Raw genomic sequence first — 24074 nt, forward strand, 5'->3', positions numbered from 1 at the left:
TTCTGGGTTGCAATCCTGTCTCCTTGGAGATATGAGTTAGTTAACCCTGCTCTTAGAAACCAAGGAACAAAAAGAGACACCCCATCGCTCCCAGCTCCAGAAATACCAGCTGCTTACAGAAGCATAGCTGGGAAGAGCCAACACTGGGGACAGCTTTGTAAATTTAGGAGAAGCTCAGTGATTGGAGACATTAAAGTTGTATAAAAAAGTGGGAAAGGCTTCTGTAGTCAGAAGCCATTTTCAGGAGCATGTGTTATTTGTGTCTGCCTTATAATAAGAAAGCAAGTGCTAATGGAAGGGCATTATGGGACAAACAGGAGCCAAGTACCATACTACTTTATAAAAGGACTGCTTTACAACGAGGGAGCACTTTACAGTATAGTGAAGCATGAGTTGTATTTGAGCTGCTACAGTACTGTGGTACATTATATTATGTTTATCTAGTATATAGAAGGTGGTTCATATATCCACACTACATGTCCCCAAGTAGGAAGCAGTTCAAAAGTATAGCTGCTGATCCAATGGCAATTCCAGATGTTCCAGTCCAAATGAGGTCTGCTACCAGGCGAATATAAAACTGGACCGGTAAATTTCAGTTCAAACTAGCTACAGTCCATTCAGGCAGTGTATTCCACTCTACCACCTCATTACCTTGGAAAATTAAGCTTTAAAATTACCAAGGCAGCATAAAGGCAAACTCATTATTCTACTTTCTCATGTGCGAACCTCATATTTCCAAATTCATCTTGTTTTCAGCAAATCCCTGGGATTACCTAATAGGTCACAGAAAGCCTTCATGGAGTAATGTGATATTTAAAGCAATAGCAGCCAACCATCCCAGAAAATAAAATAATCTGATTTTCATTGCTCAGCTCCTATTAACCCTAAACAATCATGCTGTATTTAAAATCATTACCGCCTTTCTTTATGCTTGAATATCTTCAGAATATTTAATTAAGATGTTATTGTTCTGTGATTCAGTTTAACAGAATCAGATTGTTTTGGTATTGTTTGTTAAAGGAAGGGAAGATTATAATGGGCAGAAGTGTGGAGTAGTGGTTAGGGCTTTGGACTCTTGACCAGAGGGTTGTGGGTTCAATCCCTGGTGGAAGACACTGCTGCTGTACCCTTGAGCAAGGTACTTTACCTAGATTGCTCCAGTAAAAACCCAACTGTATAAATGGGTAATTGTATTTTAAAAAATAATTTAAATTGTATGTAAAAATAATGTGATATCTTGTAACAATTGTAAGTCGCCCTGGATAAGGGCATCTGCTAAGAAATTAATAATAATAATAATAATAATAATAATAATAATAATGTAAACCAAAAGCAGGTTTCACTCATTAGCTGAAGAGACTGTCCCAAACCCCAACTGTTAAGCAGAGTCTGTAATACAAGTATGTATTATGGCTTTATTAGTAATATTTGGATCTTGGCACTGTGATGATACGTATATACCCAAAGGCCATCTGCTGAATGTTTAATGTATTACAGCTCACAGAAAATAATTAAAACCACAGTGTACTCAAACCAAACTAAGTAGGGCAAATAAATATATTTTAACGACATCAAGAAGGAAAACACAAGGTAAGTTCTCAAGGGCTAAATTAAGTTTTATTTCTCTAACAAGTCGCATTCCAGTCGTTCCCACAGCTGCTGCTTCTTTTCAATGCAACTTGTTAGAGAAATAAAAAATAATTTGGCCCTTGAGAACTTGCCTTGTGTTTTCCTTCTTGACATCGCTACATTGGTGTCAGTGTGGATTGGCATGGATGACTAAGAAGGAAGAGTCCATCTTCTCTCCACTGGCCGGATGGGGATTGTCGGCAGATGTGGAGGCTGACCGGGAGTTTCAGGACAGGAGGTGGAGGTGACGGCGGAGGAGGAGTGGTGTAAAGACCCTCGGTTCAACGGGAAGGTTGACTGGGACGCCTTCCTTGCCCAGTTCAACCTGGTGGCCCGTTTGGAAGACAGATAACTTTATAGCTGAACACGCAGGTATTCTTTTTTTAAATTATCCAAGGATTGTTTTCGAGAGACAGGGATTCTTATTAGTCTGTAGTCCTCAACATTTGACACAGAAAAGTTGAATTTGACAAGGGTTTGCACTGGAGGTGAATTTACACATTTGAAAGCGGCCTCCAAATTGTCCTATTATTGTTTGGTAATGACAAACGATTTAGTTTGTAAGTCTGATGCAGTATCTTCTACTGGACTGCTAACTAACCTTGCAAATCCATTTATAAATGACATTTTAGAAAATATATTAAAGCAATAATGAGCCCAAGGATGCAGTTTATTTTCATCCTCTGATTGTTGTGAAATTTATCGTCACTGTTATGGGAATGCTCTTTTTCAAGGTAGTTTTTTTTCCTTACATTTGAAGTTTTCACTGTACAGATACCCTATTACAGTAGGTAATTAAACCCAGCTGTGAAAATGAATCAAAACTTTAAAAGAACTGTGTCAGGTGATAAGATAACTGCTGTTTGTTGGGTGGAGCAATTTATACACACCACATTCTAGCATAATTAAGTACTTTATTCCAGTTTGTTCCATTTTGAGTAAGATTTAATTATATAATTAATGGGCCAAAGGCTGAATGTTTGGTCTTCACATAATGAATAAAACCAACTCCTCATGGATTGCCAAGGAGTCTCCCTGTGATTAATCAGCTGAAAACAGCTTTACTACCCTTCACAGAAGTGATTACCAGCCAGATAATTTACCACCTTTGTCGTCATAGTCATACATGATGAAGCAGACAATGCCCCCTGCCTTTGTTATCATTACTTAATTACTGGTAGATGTATAAAGTGAATACATTCATATGGTCTGCTGTATGCTCCTGAGGACATCTCCTAGGGCAGTAACATGGTCCTCCCTGTTGTTCTAGTTCCTACCTGTGGAGCAGTCATGCCCAGTCCAGTTGGGGTCACAGTTGCAGGTCCCCGTATCTGGGAGGAAAGTCCCGTGCCCTGAACACTGGTCCATGCAGGACGCGCGAGGGTTCTCACAGCTGGGACCTCCCCATCCCACAATGCAGTGGCACTCTCCACGTACGCACACACCTCGGCCAGAGCATGTTGGATCCAGGCAGTCAACTGAAACAGGGAGATAAGAGCAGAGCTTTACCGTACAATCCCATTCATTTACCAGAGATGAAGGGTATTAAGGTTGTAAATAGAGGTTGTTTAGTATGGAAATGCCACTCAAGGTTTTCTTCTATGACCTCAATTAGACTTAATTCAAGCAGCAGGCCTAGGTCAGGTGCCACTTTAGAATAAGCTACTGCAAATCACACATGGCTTTGATTTGACAGTACTGTAAAATGTGTGAGAATCATCATTATGCACTATTCAATATAAGAGGCATTGCTGGGATAAAAATAAATCCCTTCATCCTAGTCGTACTGATCTTTTAAAAAGAGAGTACAGATAATAAAAAAATAACTGTTGGGCCATGGCTACTAACACTTGTCAAGAAGGGAGAAATTGGATTTCACTTAATTTATAGATCATTTTGAACCAAGCAGTAATAAGAGCCCACATTGAACACAAATCATGATTTGAGGTTGCTAGAAATGTTCTTATGAGAAGCTAACTTTCAGTGCCAGGAAGGCGGGTTGGTGGGCGTAACAGATTTTAAATTCCATAAATGGTAACCCCTAGCGATAAAAACATAGTGACTTCTGCAGCAGACAACACCTGTCAGATGGTAATAATAAAATAATAATAAAAAAAAAACAGCGCTGGACACTGTGGGGTCCTGCCATGGCAGCATGGCAGATCCACTTTACTTGAACACAAATAGGTATAAAGGGCCTAATAACAGGCCAAACAAAATCGCTCGTCTCTTAGCAGATGGTTTGGGCTCAAGGAACAAAGATCACAGGCTAACTGACAAGAACCTCTCTCCTGGCAATTAATCATCCTTGCTGAAGGTCGCTGGAAAGAAAGGTAAATGCTTTTAAAGGGGCCTCATCTGTGCTGACTCCTCTCTGTATGGCCAGCACTAGACCTAAAATAGAATAGGGGGATACATGTCAGAATCCCCCCATTTATCATAATCCCGGGTCCATTTTTCATCTTGAAATGAGGGCCTTCAAGTCCTGTCACACACAATGGCTTCTTCAATCTTATCTCAGCTCGCCTTATCCTTTTAGCGGGCCTGTAGCAAGGAGCCTGTGACAGGATTAAAGTCATGCTTTCTTTTGCTTAAATTTTGCTTCTGGGATTTTACACAACAAAGGAATAGTTTTGTGTTTTTGATGGCAAACCATAGAATCCCAAAAACTGACTTTTTTTTTTTAAGAACGAGAAAAAGAAAGAAAGAAAGAATCATGTCTATAGACTAGAAAATCTACTCATTCTTCCATTACATTCAAGTCTTGCTTATGAACTGTATTGCAGATACATATGTTAAATAATACAGGAGAATAAACAAGTATAGAGATAATACATTATTTTAAAATATTTTAATTCTTATGAGAACACCATTTTTTACCATTCAAATTTGCAGAAAGACAGTTTCATTTGATAGGTTTGTAAATACATAATATTGAATTTGACCATAGCTTAAATTTAGCTGTCTGATTACTGTAGATCTTAGGTCATATTACTTTAAAATAAATATACAGAAAGAGCTAGATTGAAAATTAACATACACATTAGTTATACACTTTAATATAACTTCTACGTGTGTTTAACAGATGGCCCGGTTCCCCCCAAGATCTCTGGTCCTCAACTAATGCTTAAATAAATTCTAAAAACCTTCTGTTTCACTGCCTCTCCACATTGGGTAAGTTCAGGTCTGAAGATCACAGCATTGAGCTGAGGCCCTGACTGTGTGAGAAGAAGTGGACATGGGCTAGTGTGACAGACCAGAGAAGTTAAGGATATCTTTTAAATACACCCCTCTTTACTACAAAATAATGTATCTTTATAACTGCATGCAGTATATACACATTTTAATACTGACTGTGCCGCACACTCATATATCAGGTTTATTAAAAATAGCCATATTAATACTTGACATGCAGACAGTAAGGTCTCAATAAAAAAGCTTACTCCCTGTAAGAGAGTATTTTAAGGAAGGTCAGCCTGAATCACACTTTTGAGTTAATTTCAGAAAAGGTTACCACAGACTGTTTTGTGGTCCTCCTTAAGTACTGTATTTCATGAAAACCAACCTTGCTTTATTTGTCATTGCCTGAGGCAGATAGCCAGCTTTGGCTGGTTTAATTACAGTGCATATATGTTATTAGTACCTTCTTCGCAGTTTTCGCCCTTGTAGCCCGGATTGCAGATACAGGTCCCTACGATGCAGGTGCCGTGGTTACTGCATGCCAGGTCAATGCACTGGTTGGTAGGAATGTCACACTCAGTGCCCTTCCATCCACTGTGACACACGCAGCGTCCTTTTAAGTACTGTCCATTACCACTACACAATACTGGGCATGAAGCTTTGAAAATAATGCATACAAAAATATAAGAGATGATACAAATACACATTGTGTCTGTACAATAACAAGTGTTCATGTAATGTCTATATATATACTGTGTATATATATATATATATATACAGTGCCTTGCGAAAGTATTCGGCCCCCTTGAACTTTGCGACCTTTTGCCACATTTCAGGCTTCAAACATAAAGATATGAAACTGTCATTTTTTGTGAAGAATCAACAACAAGTGGGAAACAATCATGAAGTGGAACAAAATTTATTGGATATTTCAAACTTTTTTAACAAATAAAAAACTGAAAAATTGGGCGTGCAAAATTATTCAGCCCCCTTAAGTTAATACTTTGTAGCGCCACCTTTTGCTGCGATTACAGCTGTAAGTCGCTTGGGGTATGTCTCTATCAGTTTTGCACATCGAGAGACTGAAATTTTTGCCCATTCCTCCTTGCAAAACAGCTCGAGCTCAGTGAGGTTGGATGGAGAGCATTTGTGAACAGCAGTTTTCAGTTCTTTCCACAGATTCTCGATTGGATTCAGGTCTGGACATTGACTTGGCCATTCTAACACCTGGATATGTTTATTTGTGAACCATTCCATTGTAGATTTTGCTTTATGTTTTGGATCATTGTCTTGTTGGAAAACAAATCTACGTCCCAGTCTCAGGTCTTTTGCAGACTCCATCAGGTTTTCTTCCAGAATGGTCCTGTATTTGGCTCCATCCATTTTCCCATCAATTTTAACCATCTTCCCTGTCCCTGCTGAAGAAAAGCAGGCCCAAACCATGATGCTGCCACCACCATGTTTGACAGTGGGGATGGTGTGTTCAGGGTGATGAGCTGTGTTGCTTTTACGCCAAACATAACATTTTGCATTGTTGCCAAAAAGTTCGATTTTGGTTTCATCTGACCAGAGCACCTTCTTCCACATGTTTGGTGTGTCTCCCAGGTGGCTTGTGGCAAACTGTAAACGACACTTTTTATGGATATCTTTAAGAAATGGCTTTCTTCTTGCCACTCTTCCATAAAGGCCAGATTTGTGCAGTATACGACTGATTGTTGTCCTATGGACAGAGTCTCCCACCTCAGCTGTAGATCTCTGCAGTTCATCCAGAGTGATCATGGGCCTCTTGGCTGCATCTCTGATCAGTCTTCTCCTTGTATGAGCTGAAAGTTTAGAGGGACGGCCAGGTCTTGGTAGATTTGCAGTGGTCTGATACTCCTTCCATTTCAATATTATCGCTTGCACAGTGCTCCTTGGGATGTTTAAAGCTTGGGAAATCTTTTTGTATCCAAATCCAGCTTTAAACTTCTCCACAACAGTACCTCGGACCTGCCTGGTGTGTTCCTTGTTCTTCATGATGCTCTCTGCGCTTTAAACGGACCTCTGAGACTATCACAGTGCAGGTGCATTTATACGGAGACTTGATTACACACAGGTGGATTCTATTTATCATCATTAGTCATTTAGGTCAACATTGGATCATTCAGAGATCCTCACTGAACTTCTGGAGAGAGTTTGCTGCACTGAAAGTAAAGGGGCTGAATAATTTTGCACGCCCAATTTTTCAGTTTTTTATTTGTTAAAAAAGTTTGAAATATCCAATAAATTTCGTTCCACTTCATGATTGTGTCCCGCTTGTTGTTGATTCTTCACAAAAAATTACAGTTTCATATCTTTATGTTTGAAGCCTGAAATGTGGCAAAAGGTCGCAAAGTTCAAGGGGGCCGAATACTTTCGCAAGGCACTGTATATATATATATATATATATATATATACAGTATATATACACACACACACACGCACATATATATGTGTATACATAAACACACACACACACACACACACACACATATATATATATATATATATAGATACATACATACACATAGTACATATATAAAAACTGTTACCTTGCTCATTAATTTGGAGCATTCAGTTTACTGTTCAAATGCTGGATTACTTTATAAAGACATATCTGACCATATATAATGTGATATAGGTATGTAAGTTTTGCATCACCCTACAGAATTAACTAATTTAGCTTCATAAAGTCCAATGAAACCTGCTGAATAATGTCATATTAACATTTTGAATTACATAACGCCTTTTAGTTTTCCATATACTTAACAAAAAAGGACAAAATGAAAAATGTGACATTTTGAAATCTAATAACTTTTGTGATATCATTTTGTATTTTGATTATCTGACGTTAAGTAAAAGATCTAAATTGTTCATAACAGTTTTTTTTTAAAATTATGTCTCATTCCTAAAATTCTAGGTGATGCAAAACTTTTGGCCATAACTGTATGTACTTAGGTGTCACTGTATTACTGGAGCATGTAATAATACTGCTGTGAAATAAACAGCACTGCGTACATCAAGCTTCTGTTGCAATGTCAGGTACCACCCTAACACTGAGTTTATTATTAGCTGTTACCTAGGCCAGAAAACATTCAAAAGATATCATTCAATCTCTGTGTACTCAATGTTGATTTTCAGATTGATTAGGATGCTGGCAAAAACAAACTTTGAAAAGACACCACCTATGTTTTTCATAAATATTTAAGGATGCTCTCCTATAAGCAAATAACTGAAAATTGCCACTCATGCAGATATCTTATTAAAAAACATTGTATTATTTAAAAGCATAAAGGGTAAAAAATTGATGGCGAAGTGTAAACGGAAAACTAGCACAGTGCTTTCAAAGGGAAGCACGTCTCGACTGACTTCCATATTCAAATTTGTTGGGACTGTAAGGGAACAAATCAATATTGCATTGATCATCAATAGCAGAGCAGATGGTCTTGTGATTGCTAATAACGCAGCATAAAAATAATGAAACTACACATTTGTAAAGACTTAGGCTATGCATTCACTTTTAAATGAGGATGTTTCCAAAGTAAAAAAATAAAATTTAAAAAACACCAAACAATGACATTTTGTGTGTTTTAAATTACACAGTCCAGTAGAAACTGCAGACTATGATAGAAAAGTATTTCATTTTCTTTAGTGTACCAGCCACTTCCAATGAGCAAATTCAATTGTCTTTTCTGTTGTAGTCTTCAAGCCCTTTTAATCTCCCAGTTCACACATACAGAGAATAGCTGTACACTATTTCCAGTACCAGGGTCTGAACCCACACTGCAGCTGCAGTTATTACTGAAAATAAATAACCTTGCTCCCCACTCTACTTTGAAGAAGAAAATAAAAGAAAATAGGTTTGTCGTACATTCTGGGTATAATGAAGTCACTTTAATTGTTGGCTCATATTTCAGTTAATTGGTCCGGTACATACAGTATGCTACAGTTAAGATACACTGTGCTTTCTTTTGAGACTGATAACACACTAACTTATTGTAAATCAAAAAGGCCAAAACTTGTAATGCTAAATTCTGTATTGAAGCTGTTACACTGCATGGAACACCAAATCATTTTAGAAACTCAATCAATAATATTTCTAAGGATCACCAACTTAATCATTCAAGTGGGAAATCAGCAGCAACAACAATCTTAACTAATCATTTGGAAACTGCACTCAATGTTCTTAATTAGTGGTAAATCAGATAATTTTGTGATCATCTCTGTGTAAACTAAAAATAATACCTTAGACAGATCATTTGATAATATGCTATGAGACGGAGACAGCTTGCACTACCACATAATAAAAACCTGACAGTCAACTCAATTCCTGGTTGTCTCGCACATCTAGCATTTGTACCCATATGGAATTGAGTGCAACTAGAACCTGTCAAAAGAGACAAAATCTTCAATCAAACTGTGGAAAGTGGCAAAGCCTCCTTAGACTGAGTCTTTTTTTCCACCTATGCTTATAGTAATGTTCTTGAACGAAAGGGGGTTGTGATTTAAGCCATGCTATTCAGATTTTCCAATTTCCAATTTCAAACTTATTAAATAACATATTTAAAACGACACCTACCCCTCCCGCAGTCCGGCCCCAGGAAGCCTAGAAAGCAATGGCAGGTTCCGGAAACACAATCTCCATTTCCATAGCAGTTACTGGGACATTCGTCTAATGACTCTGGAAAAAAAGAGAATTCAGGGAATCCATCAACAAAAAGAAGAACGGGAGCATTCCAAATAACACAACACAGTCTCTAGAATGCAAACCAGTCCCACTCATCTAACAAGCTTTTTACAAGACGTACCATTCTGCATTGAACTGTGGTACAGGAGAAGAACACAGGGTTAAATACAGAAAATCCTCTGAAATAGATATATCCTCTGAAATAGATACCCAGCAAAGTTATAGCATTGGAAGAATCTAAAGCCTACAGTCCCGCGTGGAGCGGTTCTGTCGTGTTGTGCAGAGATGTTTTCAAATGAAGAAAACATATTAGAATGAAAAGTTAAACTGTCATTAGCTTGTTCTGAAAGGGCCCTGCAGCATTTTTAGGAACTTCTGTAAAAATTGTTATTTAGGATGACTACAGAATGTCTACTGTATATACAGACTACAATGTAGGCATACAGCTTAATTTAGTGCTCGTATACTGTATACTGTAAAACACTGCAGGTGTTTTCATGTGTATGTAGTAATGCAGAGAATGCAGCAAATGTACAGTATCTCTCAATACAAACAAAGCCCATATTTATAACTCAATACTTGTCACTGGCCTCTGAATTTTATGGAAAAGATTCACCTAGACCGTTGCCCGGGAGTTTTTATTGTTCTCTCAGGTACTGTATATTGAACAACGAGGCTCCTGTATTAGACAAAGAGCTAGTTATCTGAAACCAACTTGATTCCTCCCCATCCTCCGGGGAGTTAATCATCACCAAGGCTGCGGCAAAAGAAAAAAAAAGATTATGTTCAAGGAAGCGAGGTCCAGTGCTCCAACTTGCAGACCGAACAGAGAGCAAAGAGAGCGTGCAGGTAATCAGTATTTCACCCAGGGTCTGCTGGCTCACAAACAGAAGCACTAACTAGGACACCTGGGCCATCACTCAAAGCCTGAGCAACCAGGGAGAAGCGGATTTTAGCAGCAGGTTTTGTTTTTGTGTCTCACTGAAACACAATTACCTGCAATTATGTACAAGATAAACTCTGTAGCTCAGGTTCAAGTCGAGAACATGAAGACAAAACCTTTTTATTTTTATATTATTTCTGACACACACACAAGCATCTCTGTATTGTCACATTCAAATCTTTGGCCACGTCTTTAAAGTTCCTATTCATCGCCAATTAATGTTGAAGAAGAGTTTAATAGAAACGTGTCATGAAAGTGAATCAGAGAAATGTTTCGGCTGGTGCCTTGTGTTGTGTTTTATTCATTGCATCAATCTCCCTATTTATCTGTTGTGAAGCTCTCTCCCTTCCTGCCTCTTCATAGACAGCGTTTAAGCAAGTAATCGTATGTGCATGTCATTGGTATACACAGTGAAGAGGCACAAGGGAGCTGTTCCTATGAATTCACACAGTAACACTGATCGTCCGCAATACTCTTTACCATGAGGTTTACCTGCAAATCTGACGTGTCTGCCTGAAGTGCTGAGACATTTGAAGGAATACTGCAGTAATGGATTATTCTAAATAGAACCTGTTTCTTAGAAATCCTTTACAGCCGTGTCTGATTTGAAGACAACCGCATTAGGCTGGGAATTTACATACATAATACATATATTGTATATTGACTAAAACGTTGTATAATAGATGCCTCCATTTATATAAGGTTTGCACATTACCAACCATCTGTTACCATACAGAAGATCACTGTTCAAGAGAACAATACGGGTTGCTGGTGTGTTGATATGCATGGGACACAGTGTACAGAATACATACAAGTCAGGTTTCTGTTTACAACGTAGTCTGCACACTGGAACTAAAGAAAATGCCCAGTAGTTTAAAAAAGACATTTGTGCTGTGAAGCCAGAAGGCTTTGTCCCCTCAAGCAATATTGGAAAAGGGAACGATTTAATGTCTGAGGGAAAGAGTATAGCCTTAATAGATTTTTAGGTGATAATACTGTATTGGGCTTCTCTGAATAATTTTGTGTCTAACACAAAAAGTATCTGGATCCCGCCATACCATTTAACGTTCAACAGCTGCTCTTACTGTTATTTTTATTTATTTATTTTTTGGGAAGCCATCAGAGACTTCTGAGTGGTGTGTGAAGCAGGCTTCCACTTTCTTTACCAGTGACCCTGAAGGCTTTCTCTCGAAGCGAACAAGAGGGAAACAAAACCGTGAAAAAGTTTCATGGGAAACTGGAGTGCTGGTGAGGCCTTTGTAGAAACCTGCTTGTCAATTTAGCAGCACAAGGTCCTCTGAAATCTAGCTTGCAGCAGACAAGAGTGACTAAAAATCACTTCTCCCTGAAAGCTGATAAAGGTCATCTGCGAAGGGAGGGTGCATGTAAAGGCTCACTTAGTGGGCAGCGGACAATTCATCCATAACACTGCTCGCTCTCGGGAAATTCACAGAACTGCATGCGCTCTCTGTTAGCGAGGCAGAAAAGGTGGTGAGGCAGAAATGGGGGAAATACAGTACAGAAAAGGTATTAAACATTTGTCTGGGGGATGGGGAGGCAGACAGATATGGCTCCTATTTATGATTCTCGGTGGTCTGTGTAGTCTGTGAAGTCCACAGAGCCATAATGACAGTTGAGCATATTTTTATTTTCTAAAAACACTTTTACTTAAAACAGGAGCATGAAAAATGTCTTTAACCAATAAAAGCGCAAACCAATATTGAGTGCCGAGTCATAATCATCAGTATCACAACTAAACATCATCAGCCTCCCTGGAATTGTATAGCCACATCTGCGTCTGCTGCTTAGAGTTTCAATTAATGAACAAAACAAACAAAACAACCCTTTCCACGGTGAAGGACACCGCTGTAACGCCCCATTTCCAAAAAGGGAAACATTTTATTTTGCCATTGTGCTCGAAGGTACAGCGTGATCTAATCAGCTCAAGTCTAGGGGCACAGCAGTAGCAGCTGTTACACAGTCCAATCACTGGAGTTTTAGTAGCTTGCTCCCAGACCCACTCATCTGTTCTTTCTCCACAACGTGCAGGTTTTTGGCTGCCAATTTGCCCTCAGATGTGCTGATTCCAGCTCTCCCTAACCCTCCCATTTTCTATTTATACTGACCTGCATGATAAATCACTGACATCCAGCAGAGGTGAAATGAGGAGCAGAAGCAGACACTTCACAGTTTCCTCAGTCTCTCTTTCTCATCCCCTTACTACTCTCTCCTCAATCCAAGATGTTCTGAGAGACTGTCTGGAGCTGGGTGGCTCTGAGCAACATTGCACAGTACATCTTTTCATCTCTCTGCTCCTGGTTGAACTCCAGCTCAGTTAGTAGTTGTGAGTGAAAGCGATTCCCGCCTGACTGCTGTTCAGAGCAGGTCTGTGTCACGGATGAGGTCTAGATACCTCCAATTAAAATACTCCAAAAACCCCAACTGTGGATCTAAAGTTACAGAAGTTGTCTTTTCTACAGTAACTTATTGATACTTTCTAGCCAGCGAGAATCACTTGGTGTTGATCAATTGAGCATCCAAAACAGGTGAGCCAATTGACAGAAACAGTTAATATTCTTAGCATGCATATATATGCATATATATGCATATATATATATATATATATATATATATATATATATATACACGCACACACATGCACACACACATACACGTATTTGGTAAAGCATGGAAACAATAAAATAAAATAAAAATATTGGTTTATATGCAAGACACCTTTGAATGCAGTGTTTACTTTTTAAGTTTCCAGAAATAGAAATTGCAAGTATTTCTGCAACATTTCAGGTCACTTGAAATTTGAATCAACCTGGCTAATTTGTTCATCGAAACACACATAACAAGCACAGACGAGTGATAAGAAGCTCACCTATGGCAGTGGTTATGAAGGACACCTGCTCGGCCTCTTTCCCATCGTTGTAGACAGCCAGGTGCCAGATTCCCGATTCCAGATACTGGATGAATCCTGTGTCGTGATTGGTCACAGGGACTATGCTTCGATGCTGCCGTCCTGGTCCTTCCAGGCTTCGGACTTCCTTTGTGAGCAGACGCCTACCGTCCAACAACTCCACAAAGTCAAACTGGAAAACACATGGTTTTGTTTAGAGACTGCTTATGTTAACAATGTTACAAACAGCTCTCATAAACATGTCAAATTTGTAGTTTTTTTATTTATTCGTAGGCACATTATATTATTCCCACCATGCTGTATAAAGCGTACACCGAAACAGTACGGGGAACGCCCGAGCAGAGAGTTCGGCTCGCTTTCGCCTCGTGTCTTAAACCTCCCTAAGGCTACATAATAAAAGAACTGGGCTAGCACAATGAAGAATTAAAATGATTATCTATTCACTTTACATTCCAATAACATATGTATTATATTCATTTTCAACATATGCACCAAATATATGTAATTGGTGTATTTTGTTTGTAGAACTTCCCACAGACTGAATGTGTATTCCACCTACATTAACCATGAGGTATAAGGATAGATTATCCACTTATCCACGGATATTCCAATAATTGCTGACTTTCTTTGCTGTTTTGCGGTGTATACACACACACACACACACACACACACACACACACACACACACACCAAACAGGTCAAAACAAAATAAAATCCCTGCTTTTAAATTTAAGATGACACCAAGTATTTCCTTCTCTGGTCTCCGTTGAAGAAATTTCTAATTCTAGCAGTTGTTCATTGAACCCATAATTAACATATTTCAGGCATGTTGAAGATACTTATTGTACCTTCCACTTGTCTGAACATATTTCACTTAGCGATGGTTACCATATCTGTAAAAATAGCTCAACATGACTTAAAAGTAATTAACTTTTCAAGACCAGCACTACAATAAGATATATGTTTTTCAAAAAATTACAATTAAGCTGTTTTTGGTAGTCTGTCATGTGTAGGGTGTTAAATTATTATACATCCCAACAACGAAACTGGTACTTGAACTGCTGTTTTTTTTAACTATATAATGGATGACATCTGTACATGGGATAAGACACATACTGAAACAGATGAATTTCCTACTCATGATTTATAACACGATTTGTACCCTAAAAGGAGAAGATCAGCCATACAGAGGTCACTGCATTAAATGAAATGAACTACCACTTACTCTGTAATTGAGAGTGCTCAAATCAGTTACCATATGAAGAGGTTCAAAGCAGTGTATAGTCACCTGTGTGTGAGACGGAGGGAGGCCTCTTCTGCCATAGATCCCTACCAAAGCGTCCTTCCCCAGAGACACATTGAACTTCAGATACATGGGGTGATCTATGAACACTTGGGATCGCCAGAATATCCCGGGAGGAATCTTCTGCGAGGTTTTCCGTCCAACATCAATCTCTCCAGTGTCTACAAAACTGTCATCCGGGAACATGCCATCCCATTTCCCTGCAGCGATAATGCCAATGGAGATCAGAAACCACAAGAAACCTGAAATGTTTGTTTTTAGAAAACACAAATTCCTCTCCTATTCATAAGGTATTTCAATAACTATGTTTTTTTTTTCAGTCTGTGTTTTATTTTTTTTTAAACTGTTCTACACCAAGGCAGCAAATAGTCTAGAGCGGTTTCATGAATATCAAACTATTTTCTAAAAACAAAAACAAAACAAAAAAATAACTTTGAATAAAAAAATGACGCACAAGCTAAAGCATTGTGAATAGGTTGTGGTACTTTATAAATAACAAGTGAACCTTTTCATGCAATTCGTTCAACATTTAGAAAGTAATTGTATATCCCATCTGATTGCGTAGAGCTTTAACATCTGCTTCCGCTGCAGAAGAGCCGACATTAACGGCGATTCTTATTAAACTAAACCCCATCATCACAGCACCCACAGGACCTGAAAACAGATGTGGCATAAAACTGTACAAACTACAGCAGATGGTTCAGACGCTCTTTCAGTCCAATAGCTGACCGTTTATTAAACATGGCATGTACCTGAAAGAAAGGAATAACATACTTTCTTCCTTTAATCCATTTACACATGTCTTGGAACCAAAATGCAAAAATCGATATCCTGTTTTTTTTTAGCATATATACTGTTACGCTGGATTTAATATGCTGTCAAGCTAGTTGTCTTTTTAGTTATAACGGTATACAACTCGAATGAATGTGCTCCGTTTTTTCATGATATTCTAAAAGCTGTTTCTTTTTTTCTTTTTTCACTTCTGCTTCAAAATCAGGCTAAAGGGGCTGCCAGGCTTATCATGGTCTTGACAGCAAAATACAATTTGCTCTATTTTTGAGAAGGGAAAATGAAACTGTTTGTCTTATGAAACTTGTAACAAACGACTCAGGATTTTTGAGGACCCAAATGTGCGCCCTAGGCATCTGTTACCATTTTTTGTAAGTTTTGTTTTCCTTTCACAAAAAAAAAATACCTTGGTAAATTTGGCTCCACAGTCATTTAAGATATTTATAAATGTTGCTTGGCTTGATTTGATCACTTCCCTTTAGATTAACCTTATATATCTACCAGAAGACAATAATGTACACTAATAAAATATCTTATGAACCAGTATTTGGGCAGTAACTGATTATATGCACACTTCAGCATGCTCTACATATTTAAAAAAAAAAAAAACATTTTAGGAGCCACTTAAAAACTCTGAATTTTACTTTCATGACGTTCATGGTTTTCAAAAGTACATAAACAAGGCTTAGTGAGGTAAACACAATATATGGAGGAATGCTTTTGCAGTACAATCCTGCACATTAAAGGGAAATCCCATGCATTGTCGGTTTGTGTTGACCATCGGTTACTCAAGGTCATACATTACGTGAAGCAGACCCTTCTTACACTCTGCAGTGGCTTGCTCTGATTACATCTAGAATGACTTGAAATCCAGTTCAGATGCTGTATATGTTTAGAATATATTTACACAGGGTTGCCCTTGTAGCTTGCTCTGGAATCTTGAGCCCCTAGAAGGGGTCTGTATCTTCCTTAACAAGCACCGCAGGATGTGTGATGACTTTAAAACAAATGTGACCTTGGTTTTATGGAAAGTACATCTATATACATTGCACCTCACATGTAGAAAAATAACTTTTAGGCTACAGGTGAGTGTGATACAAACACATTCAACCAACACTACTATCAAACACAGTCTAAGCCAAAGAACCAAGCTGTCATTTTACTTCTGCATGCCTTTTTTTAGGAGAAATAAATTAACTAAAGATAGGGAATATGTGATGGACATTTCAAATGCCATTTGTGTGAAGGATCAAAGAGAGAGAGAGAGAGAGAGAGAGAGAGAGAGAGAGAGAGAGAAAGATAATGACTGGCAATTATTACAAGCTACTTTTTCCAAATTCTTATCTTTAATTCGGAAGGTTATGAAAACTCATGAATCTGTCCATTTGCCTGACTGCTATTTATACACCCTTTACCTTGTGTATTATCTAACAGGGATGTCTCGTGTGCTTCTATATATCATAGTACATGATAAAACTGCAGCAGAGGATAAAATGACATGATAATATACTCCTTGCAGACTGCAATACTTTAGAAAGAAGCTTTAAGTATAAGAAAGATGTGTGCCTACAATCTGTGAATCAAAGAACAGAACACATGGACAAGAATATGTTTATTTGGTACAGCCATGATGGTATCTATTAAAACTGATTGATTAGCTGTGTTTTCTTGACAAAGCTGTACTGTATGGCAGAATTAGAAAGCTATAGCAATTGATTTCCCTTCAGCTGCTGTTGCCATTTGCAAAGAACTTCCTCAAGAGGATAGCATTTGCTATCAACCAATGCTTATGTAAACTTTCAGCTCTGTGGTATTCAAGCTGAAACCCCTAGATTAATCTATATGGTAATTTAGGCTAGGGGCTGATCTCTCCCCTTTCTGCGCTGCCTGCAACAATTAAAATCACCAAAATCGGTAGTTTGTCAAAGAGTGGGAGTGAGAAAACTTAACCTAACTGCCTGAGTGCCAAACTGCAGTAACCTTTCTTCTACTGCCAGTAAGAGGGGAAATTAGGAGATGAAACGATTTGTCCTGGTAAGAAGGGTACGAACAATCTAATTCCATTCTGCTCCTTTGTTATCAGTGCTGCCTAAGAAAACAAATCATGTTATTCCCCTGGCAGCCTGTCTTGACTTTTCATTGTAGCAGATCTGACCAAGTCTGGCTTTGCTTTTCTGTAATACTAGTCAGGTTCATGTACCTGGGCAGACTGGAAGCAGATACCAAACCCAGTGCACAGCTGCAAGCAGGCAAATGTGGAAGTGCGTGATATTCATGCGCTTCAGGTTACAGGAAATTGAACAACAATACACACTGGAAAACCGACTTTAAAGCTGGGTCTCCGTTAAACGCTTTCATCATGGTACGCAAAGGTAAAACAATAAACTCAGAATTTATTTTTCAGTTTAGTAATCTGGGCTGTACGTCAGTATTCTCACATGACAAGTCACTGGTTGATTTTCAAGGTGTTTCATTAAACACAAATGAAACACCTGGCAAATAGTGCATGAAGGTATGAAAGTTCCTACTGCCAAACCATTATTAAAATCCCTAATTGTTCACCTTCATATCTCATTCAACAGTCTGTAAAATCCAAGTGTACACTCTCAGTTGTGGTGCATTGCCTTCATAATGGAGGCTTTGCTGGTTCATCTTTAAGCAGCTTCACTGGGTACTGGAAAGTTTATTGCACCCTGCCTTCCACAGACAGGGCTGACATCACTGATTGCAATGATCCCCTTGACTTGGTATGATCGAGGAAGTAAACTCAACATGCTGACCCTACAATACTGGATTGTAATTCAACCTGTGACACAAGGATGAAACCTTGTAACCCATCTTTCTGAAAACCGGCATTCTGTTTGGCTTTAAAACCTAGATGCAAAAATGACACTTTGATAGCATCTGTACAAACTCTTTCCCTTTTGTTGACATACTGAATCACCAATAAATATTTGAAAGGAGGTATGACTGCAGTGTACAGAAATGAAAAAGAAAATGTAAAGTTTTTTTTTTTTTGCATGCACACAAAAGGTTTAAATCGATTAAAAAATAATTTATTTCAGGACGACAGACCACATTCAAACCAATAACAAGAAAGAAAAACACTGTATTTTAAATCAACACAAAATACATTCAAATCATACCAAAACACACAAAACAATACATTAAATCATCCGTTCTCAAACCCCAAAACAATACAGTATTTACAAATCATTCACCCGTGCTGAATAAACACACTACATTTATTTACATGCAGGGCTTTGTCCTGCCCCCCCCCCCCCATTAGGTGTAGGGTTTTTCTTCTGCCCTGCCACAATGATATTAAGATTTCCCCCCCTGTGTTTTGTTATCATTTCTCACATGCAAACTGGGAGCACAAAGGTCTACCTATACACACTTATGGGCTGCTGTAACCAGAAAACACAGCACAATAAAGTCTGGGGGAATAAACTCTCTTTCTATTGGCTCTTCTAGCACAGCAGACAGCACCACGATCGATCCTCAGTCATTATCTCGATGTTGCCACCCCACTGGAAAGAGGTCATTTATTCATGCATATATTTGTATATTACTCTGTTGCATGACAGGCTATACATGTTTGCAAACAAAACCACCCTTGTTCAACAACCCCAGCAATCCATTTCTGTTCAAACATTGTTTAAGCGTGCCTGCACTATTGTGATGCTGCAAGTAAATGTTGTTAATATGTCTATATTCCTTTCTTAGTAGAATTAAAATGTGAAATGACATGGAGACATCCAAAACAAGGTGCTTTCTAATTACTTCTCACCTAAAGCTCTAGCAAACACTAAATCTATGTTTACCTCCGACTGGAAAAAAAAAAAACTATTTAACATCAATGTAATATATTGCATGCCAGAGGCACTGGGAATCAAATTCAACTAGAAGGAATTGTCTAGAAGGAATTTCGAAATACCTGTAAATATACAGCAGTGTTCAAAAAGTTTGGAAATAACAAATGATTCACAGCAAGACTAGGGATGGGGATTGGACTGCCCATATTTCCTCACTCAGACCTCTTACTTACTAAATACCGTAGTATATCTGAATAGATAATCATCTCCTCTTTAAAACTATGCTAAATATTTCAATGAGCAAGACATCTCACTAGTAGAATAGCACCTCAAAATGTTCTCCTCTTTCTAGGAAAGCAGCACAGCTGGGGATGGGGAGCTTGCTGTAGGAGAACTTCCCTACTTGCTAAGGACATACAAAAAAAAATGTGGCAAGATTTTAGGGCACTTCATCACTTGGATACCTCACATTAGTAGAAAATAAAGAGATAACACAAACAAGACTGACGACACTCCATACCTTCGCCTGGGCCTTTACCTCTTCTGTCAGGTAACCCTGTGTCCCCCGATGGCGACAGCGTCATGTCCGTGGGCCCTGGCAGACTGTTGTCTCTGTCCTCTGTCAGCTGATACATCTGCCTCTGCATTGGCTGCAAATGCCAGTTCAGGCCAAACAGGTGCATGGCTGTGATGGAGATAAAAAAAAAAGGTTGTTGTGATTAACTGGTCATATACTGTGATCCACTGGTCATGGATTTCCAGCCTTTTAATGTATTCTGTAATGTAACAGTTTTTTAATTTTGTAATTGTGCTTGTCATACAATATATATATAGGCCTTCTGGTTTTATTAATTTTATTTTTCGGTGGTTATTTTTAGCTATTTTCGAGATACCCCGAAATCTGTTTTTTTTTCAGGGCTTTCGCTTCTTTTTATACTGTATGAAATTATTGCTTTCGGTTACTTTCCAAAATGTTTGGCAGTTTTTTTCTGTCACAATATGTATAGTAACTCGACAGTACTTACACACTTAAATTGTACCTTCTTTCCTTTGCTGTCTTCCTCAAGGAAATCCTTATAGTCACGGGCACATTGTTCTGGGTTTTTTGTGTGCCTAGGATTTTTTTAAAACCTCCCTATCTAACTGCAATAGAGATTTAAATCCTGCAAACAAGTCTCCATTCTTAACTGTAATCTTGTTTAAAATCTTGCAAGCGGAGTCTCCAATAGAAATGTAGGAATTTGCTGCCACTCAGTAGTTGGGGTGGGTTTAAAGTATTCAGGTCAAACAAATGATAGATACAAGTCAGGAAAGAGGGACGTTGCCCAGCTGCACTGGGAAAGGTAGTTTGTTTTAGTTTTTTTTTTTAAAGAGAAAGGGGTGAATTGAGTAATCATTCCCAGTGTTTTTCCGGTGTGTTTATTGGCTATACACCGATTTAAATTTTTTTGTATCGTTTTATCGATTTTTATCAGTCAAAACCAAAAATCAGAAGCCCTAAATATATTATATATATTAAGGTGTTTGCTTGCGACTGCTGCTCTAGGGTATTAGTCTCAAAGGGTATTGTTCTGGGTGAATAAATAAATTATTGTGTAAAAAAAAAAAAAAAAAAAAAAGTGCATGTTAGAGGACAGTCTTTTTGCACGAATAGTATGCATGTTTGTATGCAGGAGTTATGTATTGCTCGTTTTTTTGTAAATTACTTTTTACAAAATTAATTTACAAAAGTCAAGTAAATCTTGTTCACTCAGCAGTTTGGTTGTAAAACATTAACAGCTTATTTTTCTTTTTAGAAAATAAAAAAAAGCAAAATTAGCAATGGACCAAAAGGGTTAAGTATCACTCACTGTGTGATTCAAAGAATCCCTGTGAATGACTTACAGAATGTGGATGGTTTTTAATGTACCAGATGGAGAGTGAAAAAAGCACTAAAACCTTAAATGCTGACACGTAAAGAGGGAAAGGCTTGCCTGTTGCTGCAGAGGTCATCTGTTAAACTGCTGAGCCCCCCATAGTTTTTAAATAGTGGATGAGCAGGATGGCAGACACTTAACTGCTCTGGAACACAAAGGTGCGTTGACCTATAAGAACCCTTTTTGTGCTAATCACTATCACCTTATCAATTCACACCACAGCTGGACAGATAAAGAAAGTTACAGTCAGCAACAAAAAAAGAAAACATAAAAAATGAATGAATGTTAAAAGGAAAAAAAAAATCACACCACGATAATTCACAAGATCAACAAAACGAATGCCCTATGGGACAGATTGATGGAGAGAGGGACAGAGAGGGGGGGGGGGAAGAGATGACCGTGATAGATCGCTAAGAAGAAAAAAGACAAGGCGAGCTTAGTGAAGCGTAAGCCGCCCTGAAAACCAGCAGTCAGCGGAAAAACGGAGAAACACATTACAGCTCTTTCATTAGCTTGTTGGTTCTTCTTTGCTCTCTAATAAATAACCAGGCAAATCAATTATGACGTGTGAAATTAAGGTCTCGATTAAAAGACTCGGGCCAAGGCTACTAGATTGCATGGGTTTGCTTCAGGGCCCAGTGATTTATATTTCTATATTGTATCAATTTATTTATTTTCTTGTGTAGTTGTCCCCTATTCTTTTAGATTTTTATGATACTATAGTGTTTTTTTTGTTCTTTTTTTTTCTTACTGGGACCAGCTTCTACTTAAAAGACCTTTCATGTAGGGATTAATTAAGCTTAATATGACTATAACAATTGTATCTTTCAGAAGCCAAATTAGCAGCAGGATATAAGTGCGCAATCTGTGGTTTTAAAGTCTTGGGCTGGCATGTTTGAAAAGGTGTTGAATTGCCAGAAATATGTTATTAGTTGTATAATTGTATTATCTTAAATGTGTCACTTCAATACCAAGAATATGTTTTGAGCTACAGAGACACTGCCTCCCCACTGAAACCTGCTTGTCACCCCCCTCTGCTACTAACTAGAGCAGTAATAGTACAATATGTACAAGTTCATTTGTAACTTTTTGCAGCGTAGCCTATTTCACATGAAACACCATAACATCTTTGGCTAAATTTACTCCAATTCGTCAATAGCACAATTTTGTAGTCCTGAATCTGAAGGTACTTGAACACCACTAAAATATCAATTTTCTTACACAAAAAATATTATACAAATTCACATTTTATTTGAATACTGAGCTTGTAGTAACACATATAATAGGTAGTGCACTTATCTAATTTCTACAAAGTGTCTTACTCCATCTTTATTTTATGTGCCTGTGTGTCAGTGGCTTTGTTTGTGTTTGGGTCCATAGTCGATATTTTTGCCGCCTTTTTTTTTTTTTTAATTTAGTTGTCACCAATGGTTTTTACCCCCGTTTTTCTCCCCAATTTGGAATGCCCAATTATTATTTGTATCCTGATTCACCACTGCAACCCCCTGGCGACTCGGGAAACGGAGGCTGGAACACTTGTCCTCCGAAACGTGTTCCTGCCAATCCATCATTTTTCACACTGCGGATCCACAGTGAGGCCACCAGACCTATAGTGCCGGAGGACAACACAGATCTGATGGCTCCACTGCAGAACCGCAGGTGCCCTATCGGCCACAGGGGTCGCTGGTGCGCGGTGAACCGTGGATTCCCCTGCCGACCTAAGCCCTCCCTACCCGGGCGTCGCTCGGCCAATTGTACGCCACCCCCTAGGAACCCCCGGTCACGGTCGGCAATGACATAACCTGTGATCTCCAGGCTATGCGCCACTCGGGAACCAATTTTTAGTCTTCTTAAAGAAGTAGCTTATAGTAAACGTTCCTAATGCTCTTTTCATTTCATCAAGAGGACTACTGATTAATTCAGAGAGTTGTGGGAGTTGTTCTACATCCCTGCTGCAATCTGGCTCATGCTGTGTCTCAATCAACAAAAATATAGCTAAACAGAATAAACAGAAATGTTCCTTGCAGAAGTGAAACCTTCACTCAGGCGTGGCTGTTTGTTATTGTGTTGGCTCACGAACCTGGATGAGACCCAGTTACATGGTTTCACACTATGCGGGACTGTGACCCAAATAGCCAGGACCCGGGTCTAGACCCAGGTAGGAGTGCCAGTGTGAAAGGGGCCTTAGCTTGTCTATCTGTAGTCTGAACTACACCACTGCTGCCAATAGAAAATAGAACCAGAATGGCTTGACTACACCACTGTTATCAAACCAGAAATAAACAACTAAAACGTTTAATTGAGGGGCTTGAATGATGCATTAAGTTGTACCTTATTCATTTTAGATGTTTAATCCCATTGATAAAAAAAATTACGCTAATGACAATTTGGAGTAAATAGCTCTGAAAATCTAGCGCTTTACTGAGTATAATAAACATTCATAAGGCAACATGTTCTGTGTCTCTAAAAACAGGTTTGAGTGACTATACAAAACATATATAGGCATACATTTGATACTTACTCTTACTGGAGAAAACCCTAATGGTTGTGTCCCTATGATACAGGGCTTATTCTTTCATAGGCAACCCTCTTTGTAATGCTAACAGGGCTTGGTTCTTCTTTTCCCCCAAAATGCCACTTTACTTGCACTTCCATTGTCATTAAAAAACAGAGCATGCAGCATGACCTGTGAACTATGGCTCCCAAGTCACAACTAGCATTGTAATGAGAGAGGACTGTGCTGTGCTGTAATGAGAGAGGGCTGTGTTGGGCTGCGTTGTGCAGGAGTTATTACCGTCAGAGAGTGAAAATCGTTCAGAAAGAAAAGCGTTGGATTTATGATGGAATCCATTAAGGCTTGATCGC

At 38.5% G+C, this 24074-nt stretch overlaps 1 protein-coding gene across 17 annotated transcripts in view; it reads right to left on the reverse strand.

The window, feature by feature from the left end:
• Positions 1–24074, reverse strand: part of LOC131738039 (teneurin-4) — a 187817-nt gene that overhangs the window by 57269 nt on the left and 106474 nt on the right. For 16 of the 17 annotated variants that reach the window (XM_059030986.1, XM_059030975.1, XM_059030980.1 and 13 more), the window contains 6 exons: positions 19814–19978; positions 14672–14886; positions 13345–13555; positions 9407–9508; positions 5273–5467; positions 2907–3107 (listed from right to left, as the gene is read on the reverse strand). In XM_059030986.1, coding sequence (XP_058886969.1) covers positions 2907–3107; positions 5273–5467; positions 9407–9508; positions 13345–13555; positions 14672–14886; positions 19814–19978 — 1089 coding nt within the window. The remainder of the gene's footprint in view (positions 1–2906; positions 3108–5272; positions 5468–9406; positions 9509–13344; positions 13556–14671; positions 14887–19813; positions 19979–24074) is intronic. The other variant, XM_059030976.1, reaches the window with a different exon arrangement.

This window comes from Acipenser ruthenus, chromosome 9, assembly GCF_902713425.1.
Source record: "Acipenser ruthenus chromosome 9, fAciRut3.2 maternal haplotype, whole genome shotgun sequence".
NCBI lineage: Eukaryota > Metazoa > Chordata > Actinopteri > Acipenseriformes > Acipenseridae > Acipenser > Acipenser ruthenus.